Genomic DNA, 23,749 nt, shown 5'->3' with positions numbered 1-23,749 from the left:
TTTCTTTCTCGCAAATTCCGTGCAAATTTATTTGCATGATTTATTTTTTATAAAAAGGTTAAAATATGTTAGTTTTTAGGAAAATAATTAAGGTATTGAAGTTGAGTCCTAAAATTTTCTTGATTCGTCTTTCTACGATATTAATTTTGCTCGGCTTTTTTACATTTAACCATTCAAGCAGAATTTTTATTTAACATATTTATCATACGATTTTCATTATGCTGTACTAATTCAGGTCAAAGTAAGAGGAAAAAATTATATTCAGTGTTTTAATAACTCATGGTTATGAAAGACAACAAGAAACACCAAAGTGTATTTTATGCGCAAAAAGTAATATCTTACAAACACGGCTCACTTTCTAACAATAATTTTTCAAATGAACACTTATTTGCAATTATGTAGATCTAAAAGGAAAAGGTTATTGTTCATTGAAATTTAATTAATTTACAAGATAAATTATTTATGCTTTTTTTTTTTTCAAATATGAGCAGAAAAAAATTTTCAAACTACTTTTTCAGTATTTCATATTTTAGTACAAATACAATTTCGATAATCTAACAAAATTTTTTTAGTCACTATTGAACTGTTTGTATAATTAAATACAAAAAAATATATTTTTGCTTGCAATTAGAGCATCAGAAAAAATATATAATGGGGACACCGGTGTCCCATCTGCGTGAAGGGGTTAACACATTGATGAATTGAATACTCATCTGGTTCAGTTAAGCATTACGTGAACAGGATGATTTAAGAACGTAATTCACTGAAATGATCATAAGTTCTTTTCTTTCCTAATTGCTACAGTGTTCTAGTTGTGTTAAAATATTGGTTCGTTTAAACAGTTCTGGAGATATAAGGCTATAAGTAAAATCAATTAACATTAGATATCTCAAGTTTTATCGCGTTTAACCCTAATCGGAATTTCTCGGAACGGAATCTCTCTTTGTAACATTACGAAACGACTTAAAACCAAACAATTTAGTCTTTTTTTTTTCATTTTTTACCTTAATCACAAACGAATTAACACTGTTAATTGAAATTGCAGTTTTACGTTCCGTAATATAAATTAAGCAATCTACGATTATTTTCAATACTTGCTCTTACTTTATGGTTCTGAACAGCATATATAAGTAAAACTCCGATTCAACTTAATTGTCGAATTTACACAATATTGAAGTCGGAATTCTCTCCATCACAATAAAACCTCGCCTCTCATTGATTTGACCCCACGTTCGAAACCCAACGATAACGGGTCGATAGGACTTCGTGGAATATTCGGTGTGAGTACAGATTTACTTCGTAACTTTCACGGAGCAAACCGATTCCTGGTAAAAGTCTGTTGAGACAACAGACTTTTACCAGTCTAAATACGGATTTTCTTCGTAATTTTTACTAAAAAAAAACTTGTTCTTTTGTGAAAATTGTGTCTTGTGTAAATTTTACAGTTTTGCACAACCAACCAAGCTACTGGTTCGAAACCGTAAATTTCAGGAATTCTTTATTCACAGTGTATGAGGATATTACATTTTCCAGATTGCGGTTGCTTCCCATATTTTAAAAATCAAGAATCTAAATCCATCGAAAATAATAAATTTTCATTTTCACGAATTAATTGACCTATTTAAGACCAACTCCTCGAGCCATTAAAATTGCATGTTGGTATTTAAAAAACCGCTTATAAGAGTTAATCCACTTAAAATCAAAAGTTATTTCAACTTAAAATCAGATCATTAACGCTGAAAATCAGATGGTGTAAGTGATGCCTTACGGCTTATTTGTACAGAGTGCAAAATAATAAATAAATAAAGCACTAAATAATCTTTGACCTAATTATTTGATTTTTATGAATTAAGATTGCAGAAGTAAAATTAAGTTTATTAATAAGTTGTATATGAATCATAGTTCAAAACTATACTTTATATATTGAGGTAATTTCATAATTAACAAATTTTATAACTATAGATTCTTCAAACACCAATTTTTAAATAGTTCGTATTTATTTATCTATATTTCTTTTCTTTTTTTTAAAATAGATTCGAAGATGCTGATATTTTTAACTGTGTTCGCCACCGTCGTTTTACAGATGGCAGCAACCTGCAAGCCAAAGAAATGTACAACAGAATGCCCACTCGATAAATGCAAGGAAGATTATTTACTACGTCGTGTTGCTTGTAATTGCTGTCCAACCTGTGTCAAATTCTTAAGTAATTAATATTCAAACGAATTAATATTTAATTTTTTTCACTACTAAGTACAGATTCTAAGTGTATTAAAAATTTCCATCTTTGATTTCATTAATAAAAAAGTAAGCTTCAAATCTTTGAAAAATTAATTAATCACAACATAATTATAAAGTTTCAGAAAAAGTTTATATTCAGTTTAAACTAGAGAAGAAAAAAAAAAGAAAAAAATGAAACAGAGAAAAAAACGTTTAAAAAAAATTGCCGTTTCCTATTATTGAAAATTAAACATAATTGAAGGATTTACGCAGTCTAATGATAAGCTACATTTCCAAATTGTTGATGAGAGAGTTTTGATGATAACACCATAACTTTCCGGGGAGCTATAAAATATTTATTTATAAAATTATAAAATTTGTATATTGCGCTATTAGGAAGATTTTTTGGATATTTGGAAAATACCTATCTGATAACAATATTAGGATACAGTTTGATGAAAAAAAGTTTGATTAAGACTAAGTGTGGCTTATCATTATAATGCAACACGCTTTTCATTCCAAATAAATGTTCAAATTTCAATAATTGCTATTAAATACAGGAAATAAATTAGTATTATGCTGTGCAATCGAAAAATCAAACTTAAATCTAAGAAAATTTAAAATTAAGATATTTATATTAAGCATTTTTGTATAATAAGCCACCTATTGCAAAAAAAATAAATTTTGTTTTATCTGTTTTTGTTTTTTTTTTTTTTTTTTCAATTCTATTTTAGCGTTCATAGCATTGGCAATAGAAAGAAAATAGTTGTGAAACCATTTTTCTCGAAATAGCTCGTGAAGCACTTTTTTCAATTGCACGGCAGTATAATTGTAACTGCCAAAACAAGAACTTTGGTGCCTTTTTTAAGAGTACGTTTGAGAGTTAATATTTGGTTCTATTCATTAATTGCTTCGGCTTTCTTAAAGTATAAAAAATGTTGTATTTAAAANGTGCATGAAAATAAGAGAGTTAAATCTAATATCGTTTAAGAGTTACGATAAGAAGATTTAAAATTGTTCAGTTTGATGTTGTAAAAGAGTCGTTTAGAACATTTGGTGAAATTTCTGTCAGACTTCACATTCACACACCATGTCAAAATCATGTTAAATATTAATAGCTACATTTCGTTTTTTTATCAACCAAAGAACACGCTAAATTACATCAAAATTGTGTATATTAACTGATTCCGCTCTTTAAATATAAAAACGTAACTTTATTTTTTAGTTCGGTTGCAAAACTCTTTACTCAAAATAACTTCTTGTTGATTGTTTTCCTTACAATAAATTTTAGTTCTCAGTCAATCACAGTAAGTCACTTTAACTAGAAAGAGGAACTTTAGAACTCTAGGGTGTATAAACAAGCAGCCATTTCTTACTACAGATAGATACTAGTTGATTTTTAGAACTTAGTGGAAGAATATACCAAGTAAAAAAATCGCAACATTTCAGATTTAAAAATATGTAATGGTGAGCTCTGACAGGCCATTAAATAAAATAGTTTTTAAAGAAAAATCTCACTTTGCAAACAAATTCCGGATTTTGATCCATTTTCTAAAGACGAAGTTTCTTAATTTATTAAAATGTTACTAAGCTCTTCATTTTATTGGGCAGATTCCACGAACTTATATCTTGAGGTAACTTTAATGTGGGCCACTTATATTTTGATACGTCATTTTAGGCTTCTTTATAATAAATTAAAACATTTCAAAACTAAAATTTCAAGAAGATATATATATATCGAAGAGCCATTACATCATGACCGCCCTGCTAATAACATGTAGGACCACCTTTAGCCCTCAAAACTGCTAGCATCCGCCGTGGCATTGATTCCACAAGGTGCTCATAGGTAGTCTGAGGTATCTGGTATCAAGCGCTCACCAACTGGTCCTGCAATTCCCTCACATTGCGAGAGGGTAGCGTGGCAGCATGGTTTTCCAAGTAGGACCACAAATGCTCTATTGGATTAAGGTCAGGTGAATTTGGGGGCCAAGACATGACTTGAAAGTCACTGGAATGTTCCTCGAACCAATCCATGACGATTCGACCCTTATGACATGATGCATTATCCTGTTGGTAAACACCATCCCCCGCAGGAAAAACTGTTGCCATGAATGGGTGAACCTGGTCTGCAACTATGTTCAAGTAGCTTACAGACGTCAGGGATTGTTCTATGAGGATTGTGGGTCCTAATGTGCCCCATAAAGAACATTGTTCCTGGGCGAGCCCATTGTTATAGATGGAGGGTGATCATAATGTAATGTCTCTTAGATATGTATATATATATATATATATGAAAAGTCTAAGTAATTTAAATATCTATGTAAGAAATTTTTAACTAAACTACCAAACTAACTACTAAACTTCTTATAGTTCCTAACCTTCTTTCCTTAAATTACTGTTAACAAACTTTAAAAGTTTTCCTGTATCTCTTGACTTAAAATTCCTTTTAAACAGATTGAATAATTTTGTTTAAATACATTAATGATTCATTCACTTAAAATATTTTTTTTCAGATGATGGTGAATCATGCGCAGTAAGTTCTGTTGAAATTGATGATTCTCACTGTGATTATCAAAAGAGACTTTACTGTGATCCTGACTCACAAACTTGCAAGAAGTTTTAAAACTGACAATTTTAAAAAGCTTATGAAATTGAGCATGTAAAAACTCAACGAAGCTTTGGAAAATATACTATATAACGTTAAGAAAACTGCAAACCCTTTATTTTTAAATAAATATTCTTCCTAGCTTGCTTTCTACCTGAATATTAAAATACTGTTTCATTTAAAAAGCCTAATGAAATATCAAAAATAATAATAATAATCACTGGAGATAGAAAAGTATCGTTAACTTTCAAAAATCTGATAAAATAATTAAAAAAAACTTTTAACACTGAAATACATTGTTTAATTTTAAAAATGTAAAGAGATATTAAAAAAAGTTGGATGAATACTTTAATTTTAAACTTTACTACCGATAAATAAATATTATTAGTTAATCAATGACAGAACACATTAAGTTATAGCACTAAAATATCTGTGAAAAATTTCTTTACTTCATTAAATTCCCCTGTTTACCTACTGAGGTGTTTTTCAAATCATTTACAGATCAAGTTGGATTAGAAAGTTTCTTAGCATTTCAAGAAAAGCAGAAATTTTATTCAGTTTGAATAAAGAAAAAAAAGAAATCATTTATTGACAAAAAATATTCATAAAAATTCGAATTCAAGAAAGCATAAAAACATTGAATTTAAAAATTCAAATAATTATGTTTATACATCTTTGTCAAAGGAAAAAAGGAATTTTAGTCAACTTAACCGATGAAATAATGAATGAAATGGAGAAGAATAAACTAAACAGTGCAGAACTAAAAAAAATTCATTAAAATAGTTTGAAAAAAATATAATGCTCATAATTTTAAACCCTATAAAACGAGAAATAAAACTTCAATCCATTCTAGTAAAGAGCAAAATTAGGAAATTTTGCTACTGGTAAGGGGCCCACTGTAGCATTTTTAACAGTGGCCAGTTTTTAAAACATGCCATTTATTCAAAAACTAAAAATTTTAAACGACTAAAAAAAAATTTTTAGACATTAATAATGCAAGGCTTTTTTTTTTAAAAAAAAAATAAGAAACAACCGTGAAGTAATAATAATTATTAGAATTCTGTATTTAATAATAAAAAAAATAATAATAAAATGCATACGCGGTGCGTTTTTAACAAAATAAATGGTGATCTGGTGGTGTCTGAGAAACAATTATTAAATCACAATTTGTTAAATTTAATCGCCCAGAGGCCAGTTAATTTTTATTCCAGAACATGTATTGAAGGAAATCTTAGATTACAATCAAAATATTGGTTGTGCATGAATTGTTACTTTAAAATTGTATTTAAAAATTTCTGATAAAAAATATTTTTTAACCGGTCACTTAGAACCATGTTTTAAATCTTCAAATAAGTTCTCACAGTAGGCTTTGAGTTTGCATGAAATAAAGCCAAATAATATCCACGTGCTCAGCATTTAAAAATGCTTAATATAACCTATGAATGAATTTCGAACAAATAAGCCTTTTTTAAACTAGACATATTGGCGTCGTATTATTATAATAATAATAACTTAGCGTTCTCATATCACATAGAAAGCTAAGACACAATTAAAATTTTCCCAATTGTTCATATCTTAAGGTAAAATAACTTGCGGATATTATTACAATGTATTAATTTGTGTCAGTATTATTGCAGAAGAATGATGTGTGATATCGGAACTAATATTTTATTTTGAAAGTTAAGTTATGTTAAGTCTAACGTAAGCCATTTTTAACTAAATCATTACTATATAAAACATATAATAAATAAAACGAATAAAATAGAAGTAAAAAGCTTTACAATCTAAAATAAAAATTTAATTTCTTCAAGCCATAGATACTTTACCTAAAGAAAGATTTTAATGTCTTAGAGGCTTGATTTCACCGACAATTTTTCATGTTTTTCACAGATTATAATTTTGTTTGAATAGATAAAATAAATGCACAAATATTTACACTTATATTCAGAGAATAAAATGTAAACCTTAATTTGGAACAAATTGGTATCAAATTTTATCTAGACTTGTTTGTCCAAAAACCAATTGAGAGAGAGCGCGAGCTCAACTTTCACGAAGTGTATATTTTACCAGTATGTATCACCTTCATATTAATTTTTGATTTTAAAAAAGTATTCTTTTAAATAGTGCTGATTGTGATCAAAATGTTATGTCATTTCGTTACATTTAAAGGTATTTGAAATTAAAATATTTTTATTAGTTTTAATACAAAAAATTTCTATGACAGATCTAGATGACAACAGAACACTTGTTTAAAGAACAAGGTCATCTTCAAGAAGTATTTTCTTAATCAGCATTTGCACAAAATGGAGGTAAAAACCTCTCATGGTTAGCCCGAGGTCTGATATGTTTTTACTAAAATATAATTTACATCAGCACAGCAATCTCTGCTGGCAGGGAGAAAAATAAAATTATCTATCTCTGTGATTCGTTCATTTGTAGACTTAATCTGTCCCCACAGAGCCATGCCTATTTTTAAGAAAAAGTTGCCATTAGTTTCGTCAAACATATAAGTATGCTTATAATTTTGGATATAATACTTAATATTTTAAGCATGCGCACACTTCTTAAAGATTCTTGACAAGCCCCATTCGCATTTACAATTTAAAAATAATAATCCGAAAAACGAAAACATTCCAGGTAATAGGTATTACTGATATTATGTTAATGGGTGCTAATTTATAATGTACTATATATAACAATATCATGATACCTACTATGAATACTGGAGAAATAGGTTTTTTAAACCTACTAAATAGAATAAGTACTGGAGAAAATTGTTGATTATGGTGATTTTTGACTGTCGGGAGTGGGTCTCGAGCAATGCTGAACATTGTTTATCTTCATTTTGAGAGGAGGAACTTCTAAAAACATATTTTGCTTAATCTAATAACGTAAAGCCATCAAGAAGAGCTACAAATAACAATCAATTATTATCTTAAAAAATGGTATTTAAAATACTTGCCTCTGCGTATCTCTGCCAATTTTGTGCATGATTTTTTAATGTTGATCATTATCGTTTTATACAATTATGATGCATTTTTTGAATTTTAAGTTTTATTTCAAAAAGAAAACCGAATATTCTATACAATAATAATAAACCGAGTAACAATAATAAAAAATTTAAAATGTTGCCTGAGCACAAAATAAGATTTATTTTCAATGTGACTTTGCTTAGGGAAAAAAACAAAATTATTTTTTTACCAGGACAGTGCATCAGGAACACAAACTAATGCGAATCAAAAACAAAAAAAGTTTATAATGAAGCTGTTAAAGGGGTTATTTTTGCCTGTCTCTTTTAATTATTAATTCGTTAAAAAAAAAAAAAAATTTACAAAATTCTTAACGTATGGAAGCATTATTTGCTCTCTGAATCAAACATAAATTAAGTAAGAATTATGAAATAAATTGTAAAGAATAATATTAAAGGATTAATTGTAAACATTAAAAAAAAAGCTTTATTAAATGCACTTAATTATCTTTATTTATGGTTACAGACTATCTCTACATCTTTTTAAATTTTAAAAAATTAATTACTAAAATAAATTAAACTACTAACAAACTACTACTTACTAAATGACAAAACTTTTTTAAAATATTTGTTAAAAAATAACTATAATATTAACTGCATAAATATATGATGTATTTACAAAACAAGAAACGATTTTGAGTTAAGTCAATACTTTCAGAATAGACGAAGAAATATTTCATTTATTTTAGGTAAACCAAATACATTTTCTAGTAATTCGATTAAATTAATTTTGAACTAAAGCTTAAATTTTACTAGTACATTCTAAATAAATTTTTTATTTTAGTTTTCATATTCTATAAAAAATTTCTAAAATAAATGAAATACAGTAATGAAAATTATAACACAGGTACCAAACATTTGTTATAAAATTGTAATTTAAGTATGAACTACTTTGAACAAAAGGAAATGCATTATGGGATAATTAGTTAAAACTTTTGACACTCTAGCAAACTATGTATATGATAAAATGTTCATTGCAGACATCAATAAAAATGTTAAATTGTATAAGAACAATTGATAATTTGCATTCTAGTTTGTATCTTTTAACATTATTGACTGCACAAACGTATGCTTAAGAAAAAAATTTTAGTAGGAACAACATTAAGCATAAATGTATAATTCAGAGTTTTTAAAGTTTCAAAAAAAATTTTTTTACCTACTATGGCAAATCAAACATTTACTTGTACTATTAAGAATATTAATTATGTATGCTTTCAAATATTTTCAAAAGAGTGACTTTTGTTAAAGTTCTCGGAATTTTAATTAGCATTTTTACATCCATTTAATGAAATTTTTCCAGATAGTTTCATAAAATATCAGCCATACATAAAAATAAACTAAAACCATCAATGTATTGGACAATTTTTATTATCAAACATATACATAATAAAAAAATGTCAATAGATGAGTTAAACTGAAAATAAACATTACTCCATATGTATACAGTTTGAACAAGTTAAAATATACCTGATTTAATATTTCAATATTTATTTTTTCGTACACTTGAGCAAATGTATATCTGGACTTTGGTAATCAGGATGCTGTTCAGATTGAGGAATAATGTCAATTTCAAAAGAAGATCTTAACTTCTATAACAGAATAAATAAAAAATAATCTAGTAATTTATTATAAAGTTGAAATGTAATAAGTTTCAATTATAACCATCAACCATTATAAACATCATTTTACACAATTTTGCCCTATCCATTCTGATGTTGCCTTTCACTATCCTTAAAGCTATATTTATAATGTTCATGCAGTTCAGCTATAAACTAGATTTCAAATTCAAGACAACAAAAATCAAACCTAATGAAATTTATATTGATTTAGATATTCAAACAAATATTAAATCAGGAAAAAATAAAATAAACGTGCGTCTGTAAGACAGTACTTCTTCAGGGGACACACTGTCTACAAACACACAGGAGCCTTTCTGTTGTCAGTGGAAAAACCAAAACTGACAGCGCCCTGAGGTCCCATAATGAAGAGACAAATAAGAAAATCATTACCAGAATTGGAAAAAAAAAATGTAACAGCAAACACTTTCCTGATTTAATGTTTGTTTGATTATGTAAATTAAAACAAAGTAAAGTTGGTTTTAGCTGCTTTAGGCGCTTTTCCATTTTGATGTAATGTTTTAATTGTTAATTTACTTTTTTGTCTATTTTTTGCTTTTGTAAATTGGATTCATTTTCTGATTAGAAATTTATATTGATAATTTTTCTTTAAAAGCTTGATATGAAAAAGTGGAATTTTTACTTTAACAAATTTTACTTCATTAAACAAATTATTAAATTCCTAAACAAGTAATTTACTTTAACTTGCAAAATCACATTTATTTATTATTTTCAAAAAAGGCAGGCTTTTCAGCTTGCTTTTATAAACGTTGAAATTTCACATATTATCTCAAAAATTACTTTAATGTACATAACTTTATGTATAAAAAATGCCTTCTAATATTCTTTGTACATTCTAATCTGAAAAGTGATAGTGTCAGACTAAATTGAATTCAATGTTGCTGGAAACACTTAATCCTAATCAGAATCTTGGGTAGAAATTAATACATTATATAGACTCTTCAAATAAAACAAAATTTTCATTACTAACTAAAACTTCAAAAATTACACTGTTCTCAAACTTTAATATTTATTCATAGATTTTTTCTTCATTTATATTTATATATATATATATATATATATACAGTGGTGGCCAAAAGTGTGGACATTTTTTGTAAGTTTCATGTTTTTCAACTNACTATTTGAAAGTATGTTTAAAAGAAAGAAGGGAACTAAAATGCTTGACAAAGAAAGAAATATTTATAAATGATAAGGGCTAAATTTATCATAGCAATAACAAATTCAATTTTCCACAGGTAAGTTTTATTGCCTTCTTATAAACTAATTCATCACAAAAGAGAAATTACCAGTTTTAATGCTCTGAGTGTTTGACCAAGTTTAAAATGAATGATGCTAGGAAAAAATGAATGATACTAGGTAAAAATGAATGACTTAAAATGAATGATACTAGGAAAAAAAGTTCCAGACAAATTTGAAGAAATATATAACAAATAAAATTTATTTATGAGATAAAAATTTTGTCCATCAACAAAACTTAAATAAAACTTTTTTTGGAAGGAAGAAATATGGTTTACTTTTCTTACATTTATATTTAAGTTTTTTGCTACCATCAATTCCAAAGAGTTATGAAAAACATAAGCAGTATATTGTAAATAAAAAAAATTATTCGCATTACAATTCATAGTTCTAATGTAAAAATAATTCTAAATTACATTAAAAACAAGAAAAATTAAAAATATACATTAAATGAAGCACTCATAGGAAAACAATATCTAGTAACTAAGAGCTATAAAACGCAGCAAAAGTTGATAGATTCCGCATAATTGGATAAATTAATATAACTGCATTAGTTAGTCTCGAGTAAGTACGCAAATTTAACAGATATTCATTATTTTATAATAGCAGATTAACTATCCATTAAATAATATTTCACTACAATTACTTAAGAATTAAATAGGAATTTCTATTAAATATAAAATGAAAAGAAAAAGAGCTTACATTTAAAAAACCTTTTAATAATTCTCTTTTGTTACCAAGCTCTCTGTCTTCATAAGATATCAGGATTTCTGTATGTGAGCCAGCCAATTCTTCTAACGTTGGAATAAGTTTTTCAACTGACTAAAAGAAAATAAAGAATTAAGAAAGAAAAAAAATGAATAGATGAATAAACATATGTACACTAAAAATAACATGTAATTTTAAAGTATTGAACAAATTAAAAAAGAGTTTACAAAACAAACAAACACAACAAAACATTGAAAAATATACAAAAGAGTTAATAGAGTGCATTTCATTGACTTGAAAAGTTAAAGGAATGCATTTTTTAGAGATATTTTACAGGTAAACTATACAAGATACAGAAGTACCTTGGTTTATTCAACACTCACCAAAGCAAAGATTTCACAAATAAACCAAAAATATCAAATAATCGGGGATACGTTATTAGATATGTTTTCTGAGTCTACAAACATTAAAATATGAACAAAGTATATGGAACACAATAAAACTATTGAAGAAAAGAAAATACTAAATAATAATAAGCATATCAGTGTGAAGAATTTTATTTAATTTGAAGTAAAATAATTACACGCAATAAAAAAATTATGTGAAATTCAATTAGCGTGTGCTAGAATAATACCATCAAAAATATAACTAAATATTCTTAAAAATGATGACGAAACATTCTATCATTTTCAGCTATCATCATTTTTAAAAAAAGCACGCTTCCACAAAATCAATAGAATTAATTTTACATACTTACCATGTCATAATAAACACAGTCGGAAACCAAGATTAAATCTGGAACTAAAAATTTTGTATCCACCTCACCCCATTTTAATACAGCAGCTGAAACTGAACCTTTCAGAGCTTTACAGTTAGACTGAATATTTTTCTCCAGTATAGGAATAATTTCAGGTAAATCAGTCAGGATAACTTTAGCACTGAAACATTGAAAATTCCTTTTTTAATGCATAATAAAACATTTGTTCAGCATTTATCATTACTTTAAAAATGAATGAAATACGAATATAATAAGTTCAGCTAAAAGAAAGAAATATAACCACAAGAAACAAGCAAAATATTAATGTAGAACAAAATGTTAATAATGAAAATATAATCAAACATGTGATTGCTGGAAAAAGAAATTATCTGAAATTTTTTCTCAAGGTGTAGATTTTTTTTTGCATTTAACTTTTTTTCTTGTGCAGGATATACTTAAAAGACTTGTTTTTATGCATAAAAGTAATATTTAGAAAGTTTAAAGAGGGAAAGAAAAAATTTTGCATCTAATAATAAGATTGAAACAAGAATTTACGATGGTACTCAGTGCATCGAAAAATTATTACTGAAATATGGGATTCAAGATATTGTAATATCATATTAAAAATTAATTTAATCTAAAAGAAGCCAATTAAAAAAGGGGGTAAATACATCACATGAATTAAAAAATACCAGAAATGTTTAACATAATTGCTACTTATTAAAAAATAAGTTTTAAAAAATGAGAAAAACACCATTACTTCTAGCGAAATTTTTGCTTTACATGTTTGCCATTTCGGAATTACTTTTAACATAACAAATTTTATACTTTCGTGTTTGCCTTAGTAGTTTATTAATTCCAGTTTTATAAAGGAATTTTTTTTTTTTTGAAATTTATCCAAAGTTGCGTTTCTCTCTAATAAATCTGCATGAAGAAGTTGTGATTACGTATGAATGAGGACATAGAGAAAAAAAAACAGGGAGCTGGTAAAGGTCGAATAAATTGCTCGCTACCTAGATTTCACAAAACAAAAATTCAAATTTCGGATTAGAGGAGCTCCTCAAATTTTTCTTCGGAATATAAATTATTGATTCGCGGAAGTTGGGAAATCAACCATCTTGAATTTCATGGATTTCCGCAAATTAGCAGATCAATTACATGCTTGAATACTAAGCAGTATAAAGCAAAGTTTTCAAAGGATTTTTAACTATAAAACAAAATAAATAATATATATAATGATTGTATATTTTAATTGCTTTAAGGAAATTAAAAATAAATTGAAAAGAAAGAAAACACCATAAAAGTTAAATGCAAAACAAGCATGTTTTTACAGTATACATCTCATTTAGAAGTCTGCATTGAAAATTAGATTTTAAATTTCTAATATTTAACAAAGGGGCTATCAATTAAATAGAATATTTAAAATGAAAGCCTTTTGCAGACTTTCAATTTTAATAAGTATTAAAATAATCCCATAAACTATGTAATAAGAATAAGAAAATGTTATAAGCTTACATAAGTAAGAAAAATGAACATTTCAATGCTTTAAACAAAGCAAAATTATATGAATTAAGCAAAAATACAGTAAAAAATTAGCTTTATTCATGTTGTTTAGCTTTGTTCATCGATAGCCCATAATATACCAAAACACATTAGGTAATAAAATTTTTAGCACATTTCCATTTTATTTTTGATATTCAAATCATGTCATTATGCATATTGCTTATTTACAAATTTAACTCAAAATAAATAATAAAATTATTAAGCAAGCTTTATTATTATCTGAATCATACTAAAACATGAGCAAAAACTGGTTTAAAACTATTTAGCCATATTCTGGTCCCTTTTTTTTTAACAACTTTTAGTTACATAATCCATAAATTTCATAAAGAATTCAAGTTGTTCTTTAGTTTATTAACATTTAAAATTCCTTTTCAATCCTGCTATGGCTGTTTTATTATTTTTTAACTGTGAGGATGTGGTGGAAAAAATACATTATTTTTGTGTTATCTACAACTTTATTACAAATGTAGTAAACAATTACTTTTTTTTAAATGTAGTGACTACAAACTACTTTTGAGATGTAATCCATGACTTTTAAGAGATTCTGGAGATTACCTTAATTTACACTAAACTTCAAAATAGTTTGGGGGAGATTTCAGTATTGTGAACTGTGGCAGAATAATAAGAAACTTTCAGTCAGTGGGCCGCGAAAAACTAAAAGAAAAAAAATCACAGAAAGGGACCAACTCAAAAGGTATAGCTTGTGTAGTTATTTGCCCCAGACAAACAACTACATGTTCTTTTTAAAAAAAGTGCAAGTTTAAAATCTATTTGGAATCTCGGTAATTGTAGTTGGTGAGACAGATCACGATACGGAAATATCCCCCAGTTCGTGTTTGGAAATCATTTATTACGAAGTTGTTCTCTTAACCTTCCACATTTTCTGCCTTGCTCGACAACAAATATTGAATTTAAAAATTATTCTGTCTCAGATCACGATACGGAAATCTTTCCTAATAAATAAACAAGGTTCTCACAAGAAAAGAAAAAAGTATGACATAAAAATATTGTGTTACCACATAGAAAAAAAAACTACCCTAATGCAGCTGCAAATAAACCAGCGACACCAGTCCCTGAGCCAATATCTACAACCATTTTGCCACTCATAGAATTTACGAACTTTTGTTGGTAATCTAAGTATTTACCCATTACAATTCCGGCATCCCAAACAACGCATCCCACATCTCCAACAGAATGCTGAACAAGTTTCAACTCTACATTTCCATACTCTACTTCTATTTCTCTAATAAATTCATAGTTTTCCGAATCCATTTTTTTTTTTTTTTTTTTTTTTTTTTTTTTTTTTTTTTTAAATTCTTGATTCAAGCTTGTTTTATGAAAAGAAAGATCCAAAATAGTCACTCAGCCAAAAAGATTGATTGATGTTTATTTGATTCAGTGACGAACGACGCTTTCAACTGCCCATTTTTGCTGAACTTTAAGCCTTTAATGTCCCGTAAGAGCTCTTTTCTAAAGAAAATTTGTCCCGCAGTGGACTGATCGTTAAGACACGGTTCCCAGCAGATCACCGAAGTCAAGCATCACTGGCTACGGTCAGTGTGCGGGTGGGTGACCACTTGGATCAGTCTGCGTAGGGACCGAGGGTGTGCGGTATTGGTCCTCGCTAAACTGTGCTACCGTAAAGTGCTCGACTTCGCGCGCAGGTCGTCGGGCTACCGAAGCGGGGGTGCCATCCCTTCCGCAGAGGATCAAAATTGTGATGGCATGTCTTCGGATCATCCTCCGGGATGTTTCCCAGACCGTCGCCAATAGCCCATTGTGCAGCTCTAGTGCGACGTAAATTAACAACAACAACAACAACAACTGAAGAAAATTTTAGAAAAACTTCTCAATCAGGTTCTCACCACTGTAAGCAGAGATGTGTTAGTCGCATACGATGAGAATGGTCCTTAATAACCTGAGAATGCTTGCTGCTCTTTTAAATAAGTTCTCGACTTCGAACGCAGGTCATCGGACTTTAAAATGATACAAAAGATTGTATACCTCGCATTTCAAAATTTATAATACTAATAAATAAAATAATAAATAAGTTTACTAATAAATAAAATAATAAATATGTTTGCTGATAAATAAAATAATAAATATGTATTAAAAATTAAATTTTGCGAGTATTATTTTTTAGCATTTTTATACAATAGCAATTGTTCTTTCAATACTATTTTGAGTAAGCCAAGACCGGCAAGTACCAATTATCTTAAGTAATACATCATATATTCTTTCACAAAGATTCCTTAACGAAGATTTCAATTCTTTCACCACATATTTCTTTCTTAACACTAAGACAGGCAAGAAGTCAGTTAGAACCAGGGGTCTTTCCAGGCCAAATTTACTACCGTTTAGCGGTGCCTTCACGAATTCAACTTTAGGAAAAACGATAGTCTCACAAAATACTTTTTCTTAAAATTTTATTTTTGTATCCCGTAACAAACGATAAATCCATATTTTTGGGTTGATTTTTTAATATGATTCTTAATTTTCCCAAATTGGGTCAAAATTTTCACAAAATAGGTACCTATCAGAAAAACCTAGGCAGACCCCTGAGAACATTAACAAACAACTTATGCATCGAACATGGCATCGAAGTTGTCAGGTACACAAAACAAAATATATCACGGTTACAATAAAATACATAAAAAATAACAAATCTAAGTTAAATAAAAGACATAGACAATATAGAATTATGTTTCAACAAATTCGATATACGACACAGCGTTGCATTTAATTAACGCCGTGTTAATTAATGATTATTAATTAACATTCTAACTTATGTAAGGAAACTTAGCTCGAATTAACATGCCATTTTGCTTATTAACGATCAGCTGACGCTTACGTCATAGATCAAAAGTGCAAGTATCCGTGATTGTCTTCTTCTCGAAGTGCAAGCACCCATTTGTGTGTTAAAAAAATATTTTTTTCATCCACTCAAAAAAATTCGTGTCGTGATATGCCTATTCTTCTGAGAGTGTAGTAACGTGATAAATGGCACTTATAAGTGCTAAACTTAAACTGAAAAACATTTCCTTGTGTTAGCTACCACATTTTTTTAAAAAAATCATCTTAATCTCCTGTTTACAGATTATAATGATAATTATATTTTTAATTTATTAAAAATACATTATTATATTTTATTATTTAAACATATAATATAAATTATTAAAATAAATAATTTAATATATTATAGAAAATAATTATTACTACATAATATAATAAATATTATTACTATAATATACATTATTAAAATATATTATAATATATTAATTAAAATAGTATGGAGAAAGCAAATATATTTTTTCTCTAAACAAAGTCATTAAAAGCAAAACAGATATGATCTTAAAAATAAAAACATTGCCAACTATAATGGGTAACGTACAGCACACACAAAGATATACGGACCACCCTAAATAACTTTTGATTTAATGACTGGATCTTCACGTTCTAGGACTCAATTTTAATGGTAGAAGGAGGTGACCCCAAATATGTTAAATAATTAGTGCAGACGATATTTTAAGTTACGAAATCAGACACAAAAGCGCACTTTATCTGATTGAGCGTACCTTTTTATCAACTGATTCAAATTTTTGACCCCCAAAACACATGGGGTAGCTACAATCTGAGATATACTGACCCAATAGTTCGGTCAAGACAGACGTCCTAAGTATGGATCCCTTAATGTTAATTTTACTTTTTGTGTATTTTGCAACATCTTGAGAACTTTTTAAGGGTATTGAAAAAATTTTACCCTCGATTATTAAAATTTTTTTTATCCAAAGATAATTCCATTCAAAAAATATCCTATAGTAATTATTTATTAATTTTTATTATTTTATTTAAATCGGAAAACTTTTGAATTGTAAGGTAAGGTTATCTCGACTATTAAAAAGTACAATTTCAAATTAAAAAATACAAAATTTAGGAGAAATGAGTCGAATAATTCCTGAGAAATCAAATTTTAAAAAAGTTGTAACTTTAAAATTCAATTTCTCAGGAACTATTCGACAAATTTTGTATTTAGCTGTTCTTTAAAATGATGTAAGAAAACCTTCCAATTAAAAATTTTTTCGTTTATTAAAATAAAATAATAAAAATTAATTAATAAATACTATAGGATTATAAACACATTTTATACTTGAGTACAAAAAGTCGCTTAAAAAGTTCTAGAGATAAGGAGAAATACGTAAAAAGTAAACTTAACCTCAATGCCGGATTTACGTATAAGCTAAATAAGCTGTAGCTTGGGGCCCCAAGATAACAAGGGCGCCAGATCCTACTTTTTATCCTTTTTTTTTTTTTTAAATTTTTATTCGGAGCTGGGGTTCTCAGAAGTCCAAAATGCATTTTTCTTTTATACATTGTAGGACGCTTTTCAAAATCTAATTGAAGTATTTACAAATATAAAATAATTGTTACTCATCTCTTTTCAAACCAAAAGAACAATAAAACGGTCTTTTGACTGATGTAAATATTCCTGCTTTTGTACCCCACAGTGTTGTCAAATAGCTCTCTCACTTTACACTGAGGGAAAATATATTTAGCTTCTTTAAATTACCTAGCCTATGGCTCTTTTGTCCTTACTTCGGAAATATCGGATATCCACAGAAACACCCTTTTGTCGGATTTCTGGTCATAAATTGCTTGGAGCAACAAATTTCTAGGGCTGTAAATAGGGAGAGGGTCTCGTAAGTATTTCTTTGGGTCACCCTGTGTTGAGATTTCCATTGCGTCACATTGTCATTTCAGTCATCCTCCTTCAATTCTAATTTTTCTTTTTCACAAAATTTAGATATTTTTTCTAATTTATAATAAAAGCTTTTTCTTCTTTTAACTATCCTAAATGTTTCAGCTAGCTTAATTGTTTAATTTACTTAATTATTGTAATGGATTTTATTTTGCTATTTTCCAAATTAATCGAACATGAACCCGCGAACTCCGAACTTCTAAATCCAAATTTTCATAGGATATTAAGAAGACATACATTTTTCACCTTTAGGTACGCAAATGTTTTTATTAAATCAATTTTGGTTGTGGTTAGGGAAAACATTGTAGAACTTTTTTAGAGCTAAAGAACTGGGTCAAACCTCCTTACTAAAAGGTAATTTGACCCACTTTGTTCTGAAGGATGAGTATTTAAAGAACCAACAAAGCAATAAATAAGTGTCTTAAAAATGCTATAATTTTGTTTAAAGAAACATCAAATCTAATAGTTATTTACTGATGAAAAGTGAGAAATTTGAAGCATTAATAAGGCTTTTAAATTTTTAAATCAAAGTCGGAACAACTTCTTAAAATTGTAAATCGAAACTATGACATTTTAACAACTTTGTTTTAATTTTAAACGTGTGCATGTAATTTAATAAAATAAAAACTTTTAAATTTAAAAAATGTAAATAAATGACTGAATAAAACAAAAACCTTCATTGTCATTAAAAGGGCACAAATCATCTTTCAAGCAATTTGAGTACTATTAATAAAAAAATTTTCTAAAAAAAACAATTTTTTAGTTTAAAAGGTAAAAAAGTTGTTTACACCCCCCCTTCATTCGATCATCAGACTATTTAATATCTGTTTCTAAAGATTAGAATTCCCTTTTATTTTTCCTAAAAATTGTACAAATGATATATTTAATGTTTTCATGTGATGTGCAGTAGTTTTAAATATCTAAAAATGACTGAAATCATCAATTCAAAAACAATTAACTAATACTTTTGAATATGAATTTAAATAACTGCTCACGTTTGTTTTGCTATCTCATTTTATATAGTATTATTTAGAGCAGACAGTTGCATGTGGGTGTGATGAGGACGTAATAAGAGAAGCATACAAAAAAAGCAAATTTCATTTCAGTTAAAATTCTTAATATTATATTTTTAAACTCCTCGAAAAATGTAGTAAAAAAGGTATACAAACTAACTGATGCAAACAAATTAATATTCAGTAAGAACGAAACAAAAATGATATTGAAATATGTTGAATCACTAATGAGACAGGCGGGATGAAAGACAATAAAACCTATTTGATTGAATAGTCAAACTAGAAGGTGTTTCTAAAATTCTGAAATCTATCTGGCTTTAATTTTTTTTTTCTGTCACGAAATTTATCAGTTATTAAAAATAATAAATTCGTTAGGTTTCAATATTGGTTCTGTTTTTTCGTTGATTAAATATTTAACGTTAACAGATATTTGTCTTTTAAAAAATTTCCTTCTATAATCTTACTATATATAAAAATCCAATGATGGTTTCGCAGTTTTCCATTGTTGTCAATACATTTCTTTTGGCTGGGAAATCACATGGTAGGATCCAGTTTTCCCACATTAATTTTCTCTTTGGTTTGGTTGTCATCAGCATAAAATTGATAAGAGACATAAAGTTATTGTTTTCTAATTATTATTTGTTTGGTGCAAATTACATTAATGTACTATTATGAATTACGGTTAAATGATTTTGACTTAACTTTCAGCTTCATCCAAGTGATGAATTTAAAAATCTATCTATATTATATAAAACGCTAATACGTATGTATCAATAAAATCGATGATATTTCTTTTCTCGCGTTGGCAACAGCTTTCATTTTTAATTGATAGGATTTGGCGCGCAAGAGCACGTAGTGAGCATCATATGTCTAATCGGGTGAATTCTCACCAAATTATCAAAAAAATTCTCACTAAATTATCTTCATCGAAGCCGATGCTTTACATCCGGCGTTCAGTACTATTTCATATTGTTTTACAACACATGGATTTAGCCCTCTGGTGGGAAAGACTTTAAAACAAAACTTACAACAGTTACTTTTCTCAACAACTGAAATTTAGAATAGTGTGATTAAAAAAATAAGCGAACTGTTTGCAATTTCAAATTAATATTGAAATGCACAGATCAGATTTAGAATTTTCTACAGTGAAAAGTTTTCGGAACTTCAGTGTTCAAAAAAGTATACAAAAGCTAGACGTTAAGAACGTATCCAATGAGCGAACAAAGCGAGATGAACTGCGAAATGAATCCGAAATGAACTGCGAAAGCAGTTCCGGGGGTTGGNCTTCAGTGTTCAAAAAAGTATACAAAAGCTAGACGTTAAGAATGTATCCAATGAGCGAACAAAGCGAGATGAACTGCGAAATGAATCCGAAATGAACTGCAGTTCCGGGGGTTGGCGAGCGCGAGCGAGCAGGGGGCGAAGCCTCCTAGTAAAATAATTATTCTACAATTGTAATTATCTAAAACTAATTGATATAAAGCTTTAGTGTTTTCCATTGATATGCTGAATGCTCGCTTTGGCTGGATGCCTGGGACTGTTGTTCTTTCACATCCTAGCCACTATACACCATCAAGAGCAGAGCTTGATACTTCAAATCCGTATCACATTTATTCTCTCTGATATTTAATAGACCCTTTAATAAATCCTTAGAAATATAAGCCAAAAATTTGCATGAATAATGAAAATTTTTATTCCACTAAAATTTAACAAATGTACTTAAAACAATTAAAAAGAAAGCAAAAATAATGAAGAAATATTTTTAATATAAACATCAATTAAACAATATCTGCTTACGAAATGTTCTTTTTATTTTTCTTATTTTTACAAACATTATTAATCTAACGGCCCTCACCTGTTCTAGGGTGCAGAGACTGCTGGATTGGGTTCAAAATGACAAGGATATGGAGTTGAACATTAGTAGTCGTATATTCGAAATTGGGTCGGCTGTCTAATGACTGTTATAAAATAAACTAATAAATTTTTCCTTGATAGCCTGGTTGATAGGGCGTAGCACTCGTGTTCGTGAGAATAGGAGTTTGAATCCAGCCAGCAGAAGAATGCCCATGTATAAAATGGTGACTGGTGCATGTTAAATCTATCGAGGTCACAAAGTCCTCCACGTTATCATAACAAATCAATACCTCTGAGTACTTATCCAGCAGTTCGCTTGTCTTCTGGATTGGGTTCAAAATTACAAGGCTACGGAGTTAAACAATGGAAGTCGTAAACTCAAAATTGAGTCGATTGTTCAACGGCTGTTATAAAAAAAAATAAAACTAACAATTAAATTGTGTTTTCTTGTATTCTTTCTAACTCTTTAAATATTTTTTACACACATTTAAAATTTCAGGTTTCTAAGTCTTATAGATTTTGAGCCGCAAAGCAAAATGTAACGTGAAAACGAAAGCAATTGAGAAAAAAATGCTCAAAAAATCATTAAAAATTGCAAATAAAATACATTGAAAATAAATTAAACAAAAAAAAAATCTGTAAATAAATAGTGACCCTTCCAGCTCGCAAAATTTTTACCCTGTGCTTAAAATGTGTTTCTGTTGTAACTTTTTTCCCTCGTTCAAAAAATATGTGCAATAAATGAAAGGTTCTACATTATAGTCTCACCCATCACAATCAATATATTTAACAATCAAGTAATATTATCAAATTTTTTAATAATATGATGCTAATACTCAACAATTAAAAATAATGACAGTTTACTTTAGGTATATAGAAATGAATTGAACTTTTAAGGGCCCCACCAAGCTTAAATCCGGCTCTGCTTAACATTAAGGCCTCCAAACACATGAAAACTCTACCGTCCAATCTATCAGGACAAGATTGTCCCAGATAATGCGGCTACACCTTCATTTTTAAAGGCAAGAATCCGTCATAAAAAGGTATGTTTATTCAGAGAAAATACGTTTTTGTCTGACTTCGTAACTTAAAATAAGTACTGCACTTATTAGTTAGCATATTTGAGATAAGGCCATAACTAGATTATTACATAAAGTAGGCACTCTTATAAAAAAAATCATTAATTTTCAACTAAATAACTGCACCTAAATTTCTATTAATTAATTTTACAGATTACATTCTTTTTCTTCAAAAAATTATATTTTTTTTGTAGCTGCTTCAATATCTTTTGAAAAAGAGGTTAGAGGGTAACTCTAGAATTTCAAGCTCCAGTATTTGTAAATTTAATTAAGGAGGTCAAACTCAATTCCAAAGGCAACTCAAATGAAGCAAAAATGTAACCTATCATAATTTTTGCAGCAATAAATACTGTTTCATCTCCTTCAAATAAATTTTTAATATTTAATTTGAAGGTTTATAATTCAGTAGAATTTAATTGCAATTTGCGATCGAAATGATCTATAGGGGGCGTTGTTGTATGAGACGAATACCTGCGATTTCTATATGAGCAGTCATTCAGTTACTCCCCTTACGAAAATTTAAGGTATATTTAAGGTTGATTTGAGGTATATTTAAGGTTGCACAGAAAACAGCAATAAAAATTATACCTCGTAAAGGTTGTAGGCTGTTTTATATACACTTCAGCTCAGTGGCGTACGCAGAATTTTTTCAAGGGGGGGGGTTCATAATTTTCAGAAATTACTAAAAGAAATTCGAGTATGTAATAAAGCACTATTACTTCCCTAATTTACACAGCTAGACAATTTTGACTTTTTATTTCGACAACATTGTTTAGTTAAATTTTGTTTTTATTTTTTAAGTTTAAGAATATAATTTTTTTTATAATAAGAGGTAAAATATTTTATTTTTATTAAAAAGTAGGAATAAATCAAGCCAGAAAAAACTACTCATACTGTAACAGCTACCTAAATAATAACCATATAAATGTGAATATTCCATAGAAAACCAATGAATTTAACTAAAAAATGACTTACCAACAAATAGGGAATTAAACCAGTATACAAACACGCTAAAAATTTATTGATTTATACTGTAATATCCAAACGACGGGGTTTTTTTGCAAGTTCGTTTAAAATGTCTTCGACAGCTGGGGTAAATTTTCTATGAATGCTTAAGAGCGCCAATCCATTCATTCTATTATTTCCCGTTGAGTTGCGTAAATAAGTCTTCAAACGGCGCAAAGTCGAAAAGGATCTTTCGTTTGCACTCGTTGAAACAGGTAGAACGACCAATATTTCTAGGAGTTTGAAAATGTTTGGTGTTATATCTTTATTGCACATTCCAAGAGCATCCG

At 28.3% G+C, this 23,749-nt stretch overlaps 1 protein-coding gene and 1 long non-coding RNA gene across 2 annotated transcripts; one reads left to right on the top strand and one right to left on the bottom strand.

The window, feature by feature from the left end:
• Positions 1-1,994: 1,994 nt before the first annotated feature.
• LOC139425512 (uncharacterized) lies at positions 1,995-4,970 on the top strand. Its single transcript, XR_011636711.1, has 2 exons — positions 1,995-2,204; positions 4,732-4,970. It is a non-coding gene; the product is annotated as an uncharacterized lncRNA (long non-coding RNA).
• Positions 4,971-9,201: 4,231 nt separating this feature from the next.
• LOC107442986 (protein N-lysine methyltransferase METTL21D) lies at positions 9,202-15,172 on the bottom strand. The gene is made up of 4 exons (XM_016056707.4): positions 14,789-15,172; positions 12,190-12,370; positions 11,427-11,546; positions 9,202-9,440 (listed from the first exon to the last, which is right to left on the bottom strand). Exons 1-4 carry the CDS (start codon positions 15,022-15,024, stop codon positions 9,339-9,341), a joined length of 639 nt encoding a protein of 212 aa, XP_015912193.3. The 5' UTR covers positions 15,025-15,172; the 3' UTR covers positions 9,202-9,338.
• Between the last annotated feature and the right edge of the window lie 8,577 nt (positions 15,173-23,749).

The sequence above is a fragment of the Parasteatoda tepidariorum genome, chromosome 4 (genome assembly GCF_043381705.1).
Source record: "Parasteatoda tepidariorum isolate YZ-2023 chromosome 4, CAS_Ptep_4.0, whole genome shotgun sequence".
Lineage (NCBI taxonomy): Eukaryota > Metazoa > Arthropoda > Arachnida > Araneae > Theridiidae > Parasteatoda > Parasteatoda tepidariorum.
The sequence above is the reverse complement of the archived record's forward strand: the minus strand, read 5'-3'. Positions and strand labels throughout refer to the sequence as shown.

What these genes read in the sequence shown, in the direction of transcription:
- LOC107442986 (XM_016056707.4), bottom strand. Translation starts at nt 15,024, where the DNA reads ATGGATTCGGAAAACTATGAATTTATTAGAGAAATAGAAGTAGAGTAT. An exon ending in TTATTTGCAGCTGCATTAGG is followed by an intron (nt 12,371 to 14,788) that starts GTAGTTTTTTTT and finishes TCAATGTTTCAG; the next exon opens with TGCTAAAGTTATCCTGACTG. An exon ending in ACTGTGTTTATTATGACATG is followed by an intron (nt 11,547 to 12,189) that starts GTAAGTATGTAA and finishes ATTTTCTTTTAG; the next exon opens with TCAGTTGAAAAACTTATTCC.